Source organism: Miniopterus natalensis, chromosome 2 (assembly GCF_054644295.1).
Source record: "Miniopterus natalensis isolate mMinNat1 chromosome 2, mMinNat1.hap1, whole genome shotgun sequence".
Classification (NCBI taxonomy): Eukaryota; Metazoa; Chordata; class Mammalia; order Chiroptera; family Miniopteridae; genus Miniopterus; species Miniopterus natalensis.
In genome coordinates, this window is record NC_142082.1 from 158,609,286 (window position 1) to 158,621,928 (window position 12,643).

Consider the following 12,643-nt stretch of genomic DNA (forward strand, 5'->3'; position numbering starts at 1 on the left):
GCTCATCCCTTAAAACCTCACTCAGACCATCCTCACCTTCCTTCGTGAAACCTTTCTTAATTGTTCTCTGCCACCCTCCACCCCATTTCCTGCCTTCCAGATCCTCTGGACAGTGTAAATGGTCCCTTTCTTTTATGTTCATGGAGCATTTTGTAGGGAGGGTCCTTATAACTTGCTCTGTGTTGCACCGTCCTCACTCGTTAATGCCTTGTTTACCTCCTTCACAAACAGTGGGCTCCTCAAGGGCAGAAGTCATGTCTTGTTCATATGTATATTCTAATGTGTCACTTAGAGTTGGTGCTTGCTGTGTGTTTCTGAATGAATGGGTGAAAATCTACCTACCATTGCAGGTACAGAAAAGAATGGCCCTTATGTGGACATATCTCTTTACAGTTCATATTCACTGTCTCAGTAAATCCTATGGTCCTAGGAACCATCCTACCTTTTAAGTAGTCACTCTGTTCATCTCTAAAAAGATCATCACAAGGGGTAGGCATGTTCCTAGGGCTGCTCGGTCCTGTCCCCGTATGATGCTGTTCAGCACAGGTCCTCTGTGCCTGGCATTTGGGTCAAGGCTACATAACTCAAAGTGAGGTAATTATTTGGCTCTGACTGCAGAATCCTTTGATTATTTTAGATCAGATGTTACTGTCTGACTCAATTATCTGATTTATCTGGTTTGGCATATTGGAGTGATCAGGTCAGTTGGACAGATATCAAGTATCTGCTTTATGTTGGCCTGTATGGATGGTTTCATGGGCCAAGTGAACACCCCACCCAGACTTCTTCATCCTTCGACATAGCAGTGGTTTATTATAAAGTTTTACAAATTGATTTGAACATTTCGGGGGACTTGGGGCAGGCGGTCTTTTATCAATCAGGAATCACTGCCGGGTTGTCAGATGAAAGTTGGTTATTCCTTGCAAACATGATGCGTAGGCAGGAGATCTGTGTAAGACCAGCCATGGCTGCAGAGGGTGAATACACCACATTTTGATTTGGCATTTCTTCCAACTTTCAGATAAGTTATTTTTATCATATTATCCAGCTTTTCATTGTTTCTGTTATTCAGGGAAAATAATTCAAAAGTGAAAAGAGACTATTTTTGTGGTTTAGAAAAGATTTAGCACTATGTAGCCTGAGTTGCTGTGAGAGTAGCTCATATGTCCAAATGGATAAGCTTTTTATTTTCCTTTATAACATGTTCCACAAAATTTGGTCTGATTATGTGGTTCACCAAGGATGACCTTAATTTGGTCAGGAATTAATATCTAAGCTGTACGTGTCATAGAACCTGTAAGCGCCACGAGTAAGGGTTCCTTCTGTGCAATGAGCATTGTTACAAATATAGGGTGTCCCCCCAAAATGCATACACACTTTGAATAATTATTAATTCCAATGGGTTAAATCTGAAAAGAAAGAAACATCAATTGAGCTATCCATAAAAAGTATGTATACATTTTTGGGGACACCCCTAGAATTTTAAGGCATAAGATATCTTTATTTATTTATTTATTTATTTATTTATTTATTTATTTATTTTAAATATATCTTTATTGATTTCAGAGAGAGGAAAGGAGAGAGAGAGAAACATCAATGATGAGAGAGTCATTGATCGGCTGCCTCCTGCACGCCCCCGACTGGGGATCGAGCCCTCAGCCTGGGCATGTGCCCTGACCAGGAATCGAACCCCGATCGCCTGGATCCTAGGTTGACGCTCAACTGCTGAGCCGTGCCCGGCCAGGCAAGATATCTTATTTAGATTGTGTCATTCTTCTAAGAACATCAGCCATTTCCAAAGACCCTATTTCTTTTTCATGTCACTCCACTTTCCATTTTTGGTTCCCGGAAACACCAGGCAAAAAGAGAAATTTAAAAGTATATATTTGCTTGCCACCAGTGCATAGGTCCCTGTTTTCCCTGGTTCTCATCCAGCACCTCCCACCCAGCTCTAATTGTGCTATTTGGAAAAGTAAAATAAACACAATAAAAAATAGGTACGGTATTTTCCATTTTTGTACAACTTCTTCTGGTTTATGTAAGGCCCCTTGCAACACAGGCCATACCTTGTTTCCATGATGATGTGGAAATTTGTGAAATGATCATTAACAGGACTTTGTTATCAGAAGGATTTATTTTGATAGCAGAGGTCTGAGAAATGAAGGAAACACTGGACCACACCATCTCTACTGAGAATACCCCAGAGCAGCAGCAGCCGGCCTTGATTTTTAAGTAGGATCATTTGCTAGTTATTTTATCCCATTGGTTTGTCACTCTGTTGAGTAAATGGTGTAGTAGAAAGTGTGAGTGATTTTTCTGTTCTTTATTATTTCACCTGTTGTGTGGCTACCATTATAACCTTTTTGTTTTCTGCAGGCATGAAACCAGATTTAAGCAGCGTATGCTGGAACTGACGGACACGAACAACATTGCCTACTTATTTCTCTCGGCTGCCAACAGATGGCTGGAGGTCAGAACGGTACGTTCGTTTCGCGATTTCGAAATGGAAACCAAACAGAGAAGAGGCCTGATGCAAAGAGGGAGGCGGTTGTAAAAATCAGCCTGCCCCTGAGATGCAGGCACTCGCTGCACATTTTCAGGACTTTAAAAATAACTCAGGTTTGTTTACGTTGCGGAGGACATTTGTCATAATGTTTTAGCTAATGGCAAGACAAATAGCCCCCAAAGCAAAAATTCATTCTGTGTTCATCAGTCTCTAGATTACATAAGTTAATGGAATGGCAAATATTTGTTGACCTTCAATTTTTTTGCCAAAAGAGCAAATTTGACAAGTGAACAAATGTACTCATTTCCTTCACTCAGCTTGACAGGCCTGGAAGAGATGGCGATTTTTATATTTTAAGTCAGTAGAGGATCACGTTAGCACAGAATGTAAAAACTGCAGTTAATCATCTATTGCCTCCTTCTGTCCTGTGAAGTGGGAGAGCAGGCACAAGCATTGGCATTTACAGACTTGGTCTGGCAAGTTAATTTATTTATTTGAGTCCCAATGCCTCATCTATAAAGTAGGAATAAGAATACATTCCTCATGGGGATATTAGGATTAAAATAATAATATAAATCCCATAGTTCACTGATTGGCAAATGCACTCAACAAATGTCTTTTGAATGGATGGATGGATAATAAATGAATGGAAACAGTATCTGCCTTGGTAAGTGAGTCATAACCCAACCAGCTAGAGCATGGAGTAGGAAATAGAAAAGTTTTAGAAGAGAAGGGAATGTACAGTTGACCCTTGAACAACACGTTTCAACTGCACGTGTCCACTATGTGTGGATTTTTTTCAGTAAATACTGTAAGTGTATTTCCTCTTCCTTTTGATTTTCTAAATTATATTTTCTTTAACTTACCTTATTATAAGAATATAGTATATAATACATATACAAAAGGTGTTAATTGACTTGATGTTATCGGTAAGGCTTCCTCCAGTCAATAGTAGGTTATTAGAGGGGAAGTTTTGGGGGAGTCAAAAGTTATATGTAGTTTTTCAACTGTGTGGAGGGTTGGCACCCCTAATCCCTGTGATGTTCAAGGGCCAACTTTAGTTTGCAGACTGGTCTATCTGTAGTACAGATAAGCTACTTTGGTGGTAATGATGAGCTGTCTATAGTCTTTTTTTTCCCCCCCGTAATCTTTTTAAAAAATAATTATCTATTAGTTTGTAAAAGGGAAAAGGAGGTTTATCTGTGCTTTTGTAAGAATCTCACTTCTGCTGATCAAGCACCCCTATCATATACAGGATTTCTTTCAAAACTCAACAGACCAGAGAGGGCAGGCAGCAAAGGGAATTTGATAAGGTTGAAATGAAGGAGCCCAAGTTAAAATCTGAGTTGTCAATGGATAGATACAGATTGATATGAAATCTTGGACCCTCCCACCCCCCACCCATGAGATGTAGTGGTCATGATTTCTTACTAGTTTACAGAGAACCTCTGCCACTATATTAGTTATTATGTAGAAACTATTCAGAATATAACACAATTATATTTCACAAGTTTTAGATAGAAGCATTGGTTGTTGATAGGAAATTCCTTCCAGGTAGCTGTGGGGACTGGGCAAAATGTCTTTTGAATTACCCCTAGATAACATAAAGGCAGATAAAGTGTTGCTTAGGATTTATAACAAAACCAAAACATTTTTTCTAGATCATGGCCAGATCCTAAATCTTTGTTTACAACTTCTGTTTATTTGTTTAAATCTGTTTTCTCTAAGGAAAAAATCATACATATCTGAATAACAGAATTAACGATGAAATAGCTTAATGAAAGAAGATCCTAAATTCATAAGGGAAAATGTTAATAGTTACCTTTGTATGTGATTTTCCTAAACTTGAAGATTAAGTACGTTTTTTGGGGGGCAAGCATGTTTGCTTTGGACTTGAGGTGAGTGTCTGACTTGACTCCTGTTTCTGCTCTTTAGCACTTCCTACTGTCAGGTTAATGGACAAGTGTTTAACAAGGATCTTTAAGCAAACCATATGTTCTGCTCTCATAGCCAGAATACAAGATATTAGAGCCTTCAGACTGCCAAGAAAGGGGAGGTCAGGAAAAATTAGAAAGGAACGGCAGCCAGATTCAGAACGAGTTAGTTTAGTTTGACTCACAACCCACTACTTTAACCCTCACAGGAAAAGGCAGTCAGACCTACCTGAATACAAAAGAATTCTAGTTCTACTTGTAGAAACCTAAAGGAAATACTGATATTTCAACAGGAAGTTCATGATCTGCCATTCATTCTGTTACCTGATAATACCATTGTTATTACATCTTTTCTTTGTTTACTATGTATTATAATTTTTAAAAAATTTGCTATCTAGTCTCATTACCAGAACTTTCCTTTAAACCAATACCCCAAAAAGATGAAGAAATAATTTGCTTCTATTTCTAATGAGTAAAGGTAAATTTTGATAAGAAACTTGTTGAATTATTGCAAAGTTTCAGATATATCTGCTGACAGAAGTAAAAGTCCAAAGTCTTTCATGTATCATTTGTCTTCTTTGTTGACAGTACTTATATATCAATAAGTTTATGTGGGTATGTACATGCACACACACGTGCACACACATCTCCAGACAATCCCAGAGGTACAGCTTAAAACCAGTCAGTTTCATTCTCTTTCTGTTCTTCTGAGTACATTGAGAGTTTTCATCAGAACTAGAATAATTGGAACATTAGAATATTAAAATATTTATTTGACTATAAATGTTACAGTCTAAGGACATGTGCCATAGTAGGAGTGCTGAATAGATTAAGTATATGATTAAGTATATTAGGAAATAGCCTTTCTCCCAATTGTACACATTTAAATGACCTCATTACTACTGTGCTCCTGTGGACGTGTTCATATCACTGGAGACACCATTTCCTTTTGAAACAAATAAATCTTGTGTCAGAAATATGAATTTTGTGGTACAGGACCTTAGAGACTAGGGTGTGAACTGCCCTCTGAACCCCACAGCTGGACACATCCTGCCTTGTAAGTCATTGTAAAAAAAATAAGCAATGAAAACTTTTCTTTGGCCCAATGAATCTGCATTGATCTTATCCACAGTATTAATAACCCCTTTTGCCATATTACTCAGTAAATTAACAAAAACATCTGCTTATAGCAAATATTCTTGGAGTTTCCAGAGCAGAAACATGACTAAAATGGTATGAAGAGGGTCGAGGCACTGGGCATAGATCGGAAGAGGCAAGCAGGCTGTCCTGACCCGGATCTGGGGATGTCACCAGCTCTAATTCATGGACTCATCACCTTAATGGAGAAAAAGAGGAGAAAACTTATGACAGCTTCTGTGGCCACTTTACTCTTTCCTTTCTCTTCACTCCCGATTCTAACTTTCCAGACCCATCTGCTTGAATTCTATGGACAGAAATCTCAAGGGGAGGGAAGAGAGGGAAAGCAGAGTGAAAACACCTTTTGTTGAATTTGGGAAGGTCCCGGAGCCCCACCCAATTCTTGTTTATGATCTAATGTATTTATTTCTTTTTTAACACATGAAGGAAGAGTTAAGGAAGAGTTAAGACGCTCACACATTCCCCCCTTTCCCTGGGTGTAGTTTTGCCTGTGGAAGGTTCGCCCTGCCCGCCAAGCTCGCTTTGAATGGGGGAAACATAAATAAATAAAGGTCAAAGCGCACTCGAATCAAAACCGGACAAGAGTCAAGAAGAAGGAAATAATTTGGTGGGTGAGAAAGTAGCTAGCCTGTGACCACCCAGGTTGCTCTGGCAACAGAAGGGAGTGTTTTTCCTGCGGTGCCAAGCGTGGCCGCAGTGGTGTGGAGTGTGTCACCGCGCCCTAACCTTTGAGGGCTGCTTACGTCCTTTGGTCCGGCCCCGCGTTCTCGCCCCAGCCCTCTGCACTAAACAGTTCCAGTTCTTTGGCATCGGTGTTCCCATTTGCAAAAATTGTGTAACTCTATCTAAAAGCTGTCCTTCCAAGGCTTTGTCTTGGTGTGTGGCGAGAAGATAAAAGAAAATTCGTATCAGGAAGCCAAAAAGAAAAAAAAAAAAAGTCTGCAGAGTCAACGGGCTAAAGTGAAAATGGTCTTCAGGGTGAGCTTGCACAAGAGCCTGTCTTGTGCAACAGCGCAGAGCCTTTGCGAGTGTCCCTAACCCCGCGATGGGCAGGTGTGCCCTGCCTCGCCATTGGGAGGCCGAATGCATTCTCCGACTCAGTGGTATCGTAGACTCCCGAGGGCGACGTCAAAGAGAGGTTATGCGGCTGTTAACTATTTACAAGCCTGTTTTATAAAAAAGTACAATGTTTACTATGATCTCACATGTAGATAGATACTATGGAATGACTACAAATCTGACGTGGGAATCAAAGGCCCCCCTTCTGGAGTAGACCGTCAAATTCCCAAACTCTGTGGACGTTATAATTTATCACTATACAGATAAAATGTTCTGTGATTGGGCCCTCATTGACCGTGGATCATTCACATAGGTGATAACTTCTGTTTTCTAAATTGAATCTCTCATTCCATCGGACTGTTTTGACCACAGGTGTGTTTTTCGTTGACTTGATTGGTTAACCCTAACAAATAGAAGTAGAATAAATGCTGCTAGTGATCCCTAAGTATTTACTGTCCTCTGTGTGAGTTATTCAGGCCATCTGCTTACCTTTTTTAATTTATTGCCTTTAAGCCATTTTACTGTTGACATATTTGTGAAGGAAAGGAAAGGAGGTGTGATTATTGAATCACTTGGTAATTCATTAAACTTGTTCAGTTGAATGGTAAAGAAGTGGAAAATGGAAAGCTAATGTAAGTTCTTACATTGTCTATCAATTTCCCACTTCTGTACTCCTGTACTATTTGAAAAGCAGTGGTTGGAATTTAGTGATTTTGCTCTGAAATTTTTTGATAAATATTGTGCACAAAGGAGCTCCCTTTCTTATGCAGATCAAGGTAAAATTCTTATCAAATGCCTACAAAAGTTTCTGTTGCCTTAGAAAAAAACATTTTTGAGCAGTGGTAATAATCCAGGAGTGAGCAGAAAAGTATCTAGTTGGTACAACTAAAAGACAACATGAATTGCACTTTCTTTAAAAAAAGATAAAGAATATTTGTTGATAAATAAAATAACTTTGTTACACATACTAAACTGAAGACATATTGGCTTTTAAGCTCTCATATCTATTTAGTAGACTGTAGATTTTGAAAATGGGTGTTTCCTCTAAAGAAAATTTGCTGTAAATATATGTATTTCAAAAAGCTAAGCCTTATTGTTGAAATATCAAAAATGTTATGTCTACACAGTATCTTCATATATAAATTTTGGCTTATTTTACACAATAATGTCTGATTATCTTATTGAAAACTTTACAGATTTGAAAACATTAGCCATGTGGAAGAGCCCCATAAAGTATACATTGACTAATCTATTGATCAGCCTTCTCCCTTTCCTTCCTTCATCTATTTTCATTTCTCTTGTTCACTCTATTGCCAGGATAAGACTACCCACCTGTTACCAGAATTTCCATTTTAATTCAGTAGAAAATAGTTAAAGTTATCATCTAATTGAATCTGTGATTTAATCCTATATAATGGGTGAATCCTGGATATAAACATTCCATAGTAAATTTAACAGAGAGAGAGAAAGAGATAGAGTGAATGATGTTTTTCAATTTCTTTATATTTATATTAGACCTAAAGTCTAATTTTTATTTATTTAGACTCAGTGATTATTTTATTGTTTAGTATCTTAAATGTGGCCTTGTTCTGTTCTAGTCCTATTCCAATCTGTTCTTTGTAACACAGAACATAGAGTTTTATGATTTTTTCCTCTACAATTGAAATAGTGAGAAATTAATAATTTGGAACTGAATGATGAAATTCATATCTTAAAGTAATAGTGCTTTGCACTTTAAGAAAGCAGAGAACCCCTAACACCTATGCGTAGCAGAATTTTAGGAGACAATCATATTGCTGTTCAAAGTAGGGGATTAAAATATCATAAAACTTTGTATTGGACTTCTCACCATATTAATGTTTTTACATGTTCACCTCTTAAAGTCTAGAAAGGGGATTGGTGGAGAACTAAATAATTTATAAGAGTCCTAAAATAATTCAGAAGTCTTGATTTAGAAGATATTTGGCTCATAAAAATTCAGTGAATGATTTATGAAGGGATGAGTTTCTCTGGTTATTTATTCTATAAAGAATTACTGAACCTTTACAATGTACTTAGTGTTATTACTGTTGCTGGAGATAATAGTGGTAAAAACTTGCAGCTTAATTTCTGGCAAGCTATTTAACTTCTCTCAACCCTTTCATAACGTAGGTAGCCTTCCCCTTAATAGGACATATAGGAGTGATGTGTATTTTCTTGGTGATCACCTACTTTGATGGGGATCTTTGTTTAAGAACTTGGGAAAGATATTTTTAACATTTTTTTCTTGCTCCTTTTTAGGACTATCTGGGAGCTTGCATTGTCCTCACTGCATCTATTGCATGCATCAGCATGTCTTCCAATTCTGGATTGGTGGGCTTAGGCCTTCTGTATGCACTTACGGTAGGTATGGATGAAAATCTCTCCTTCTGTGCAGTGTTGGAGGGACTTTCCATAGTTTTTATCAACTCTCATTCATGGATGTCAGACGATAATGTTGAAATTCATAACAAGATGACATCTTGCAAACGTTAGTAGATCCGGACCCAAACCAGAGTTTTAGAAAAGCACAGATTTATTTCTGATATTGTGAACCAATTTTTACAACCTCCTCAAACCCTGTGATCAGAGCACCCCCAAGGCTCCTTGGGAATCCCTTTCCTGAGTTGCTCACAACCCACTTAGGGACACTAAGGTGAATATGAATAGAAATGAGAAAGGTGCAAACAGAGGTACATACACTATCCATTGTGAAGGGCAATCAGGGCTTCACAAAACAGAGACATTTGAGGACCCTTGAAGAACAGATACCTTCTTTGACAACTTTATCTCATGACATTATCTCTGGTCTCTGGTATCCTGCAGCACCTATGAATTGTACCACATGATGTACACTAACTGTCCAAGTCATTCTGTCTCCAAGCATCCAGTAAGTGCAGAAATTGATAGTTTATTTTAAATGTGTTACTCTTTTTGTGTATCATCTAACACAGATAACCAATTATTTGAATTGGGTTGTGAGGAACTTGGCTGACCTGGAGGTCCAGATGGGGGCAGTGAAGAAAGTGAACAGTTTCTTGACTATGGAGTCTGAGAACTATGAAGGCACCATGGGTATTGTTCAGAATATTATTTTTTCACTTACGTATGTATTTTATTCAAATATTGTATGTTAGACACATTGTCATTTTTGCTTTTGTTTTCCACTTCAGTATCCAGAGGATCCCCACTCATCTCGACTTTGCTTGATTAGGTCCTCCTGAGATGATAAGACTTTTTAGGCCTGAAAAGTCTTGGGTACAATCAGAGTCCAATAGATATTATCTAGTAATATTGAAAGATAATCATACAAATATTTGGACTTTCTTAGACTAATTACCAACCCAAACCATACACAATCGTATTTTCTTTCTCAAGACCTTATTAACTTAGATGTAAAGGAACTTGGATCTTAAAATACTGAGATTCTTAGCTTTGCTGGAATTAAATTAGCAGGAGATTCAATACTGAGGACAGATCTTAAGTGCAAATCTGATGCTTAAAATGCATTCCTTTGTCTAAATATTCCAATAGCTATCCAGGTCTTCAAGGCCAAAATCTAGATAACTTAGCTATATAGACCACGAGACCCTTCATTAGGAAATCCTTGCCCACCCAGCTAGTCTCAGCTCTCATCATCCATCCACACACTTTTTAGTCTGGCCATGCCAACAGCCTGTGCTTTCTTTTTATTTTTGTTCTTCTCTCTCTCTCTATATATATATATATTTGAAGCAGGTCTCCCCATCACATATCCTTTCTGATTCACCTCAGACATCATCTCTTCTTGAAACCCTTCTGGATGGGTTGGCCTCCCTCATGTGTCTCCCCATGCAGTACTGTAGATGCTGGCTTACTTGTATGCTTCCCCCAGGACACAGTGAGCACCTTGAGGCATGTCTTTCATCTCTATATTCCCAACACCTCCCACAACACCCCTCACATTTCAAGTACTCAAATGTTTGATGACCGATGGACTGAACAAATGAGTCAATTCACGGATGAACTATCTTGAATAGAATTAAGTGATGGAATGCTGAATAGACATGATGCTGTTGAATGCTCCAAAAGCAAACAAACAAAAAACTATTTTAAAAGTTTGTAATCCAGAAGCCTTTACTCTGTGTAATTTTAATTTAAAAACCACAGAATTTGGTTCAGTATTACTTTAAATTTAGGGGGTAAAAAATATGTTCATATATCTCTCTCTCCTTCTCCCTTTCCTTCACCATCTTTCTGTCTTTCCCTACCCCCCAGATCCTTCTCAAGTTCCAGAACATTGGCCACAGGAAGGGGAGATCAAGATTCATGATCTGTGTGTCAGATATGAAAATAATCTGAAACCTGTTCTTAAACACGTCAAGGCTTACATCAAACCTGGGCAAAAGGTATGGAATTCACTGACATTTGATTTATATCCTACAGAACGCCTAAGCTCTTCAGACATTTCAGCCAAGTATATTCTCACTTAGTGCACATAATATTCTCTACACTTTACAAGTCAAATTATCTACATAACAACAACAAAAAAGCAGAGATAAGATCAGGATAAAATATATGTTCTTTAAGTTGTATTCCTATTCATTAGTCACCCATGAGATCAGGAAAGTAAACAACAGGCATGTTTTTCAAAATTTTTGTCTCTGGCTCATAGCTGTACCAGACATCCCATTGAGAACTTTTGCATTTGAGACTAGCTCTAGTCCCAAATGATTTATTTTAGTTATTTTAAAGAGAGCAAGTGTGCAGGAAAAAAATGGACTTGTTTTACTTTTTGTTATAAAATCATCACTTCTAAGAAAAAAAATATTTATCAAACCAACATATACCTAATACAGAAATTTTGCCACAGAGAAAAACAACATAATCACATAGAAATAAAAAGGGTTGGAATGGAATTACTGAAGATTTGGTGAGGACTCCATTGTTTTTATCTTTATAATGATCACTCATAAAGGAGATCTGAAAAGAGAATGATAATATTAATGTAAGTATTTAAATAGAATTGTGGTTTCACTGTGGTATCTTGTCTAAGTTAAAAAGACTTTTTCCCATTTCCTATCATTTGTCTGAGTTCTCTCTCTGAGTGACAGTTCCTTTTTTAGGTGGGCATATGTGGTCGCACTGGCAGTGGGAAGTCATCATTATCTCTGGCTTTCTTCAGAATGGTTGATATTTTTGATGGTGAGTTGCTAACTAATTTTTTCCATTATTTCCACATTAATTCCCCTTAAAAATGCAACATCAACTTAATTCTACAGAAATAGAAAAATAAATATTTATAAGAACTTGTGTCCTACAGTCCATATTTTGAGGCAGGTATCCCAGATACACAGTCCAAAAGTAAAGAAAAAATGTAGAATCAGGGAAATAAAACTATTAGCCCAAAACTCAGTTCTAGATATAGTTGTTAAAAAATTCTAGTATACTGATAAAATGAGAACAAGACCAGTCATTTTGAATAGCAGTAGATGGAGGTGGCATTTCAAGAATAGGGAAGAGAGGGGAAGACACTCTTGTTTCCTGCAGACTAAAAATATATCTCTTTCCATCAGAGGAAAAAAATACAAGGAGATAAATAATCTGCAGTTTTAATTTTGGTGCATGACTCTTATCATCATCTTAATAACATTGTTTAATAATGTTGAACATGTTGTGAGGAAGCAACTTTTACTGTAAAGTGCCAAGCCCATGTTGACAATATACAAAAATATTTATTCATCCACAAAATTATTTATAATATGATACATGGAAATAATTTAATCTTTACTTTAGAAAAAAATATGTCACATTATTTAGTCTATCAAGTGGCCTATAAATAGGCCAGCACATAAGTCTTCTTGAATAAAAGGGGATCTGGCAGTGTGCTTACTATTATTATCTGTAATGATTATGATGATGATAGTACTTCACATTTTTATTGTACTTGACAGTTTATATTATTTAATCTAATCTACACAACAGCTCT

The 12,643-nt window shown here is 37.3% G+C and overlaps 1 protein-coding gene across 1 annotated transcript in view; it reads left to right on the forward strand.

The window, feature by feature from the left end:
* The window catches only part of ABCC9 (ATP binding cassette subfamily C member 9), a 106,593-nt gene that overhangs the window by 80,055 nt on the left and 13,895 nt on the right, over positions 1–12,643 (forward strand). The window contains exons 31-35 of the mRNA XM_016197400.2: positions 2,377–2,479; positions 8,938–9,039; positions 9,630–9,750; positions 10,933–11,063; positions 11,781–11,859. Of these exons, the coding sequence (XP_016052886.1) occupies positions 2,377–2,479; positions 8,938–9,039; positions 9,630–9,750; positions 10,933–11,063; positions 11,781–11,859 (536 nt within the window). The remainder of the gene's footprint in view (positions 1–2,376; positions 2,480–8,937; positions 9,040–9,629; positions 9,751–10,932; positions 11,064–11,780; positions 11,860–12,643) is intronic.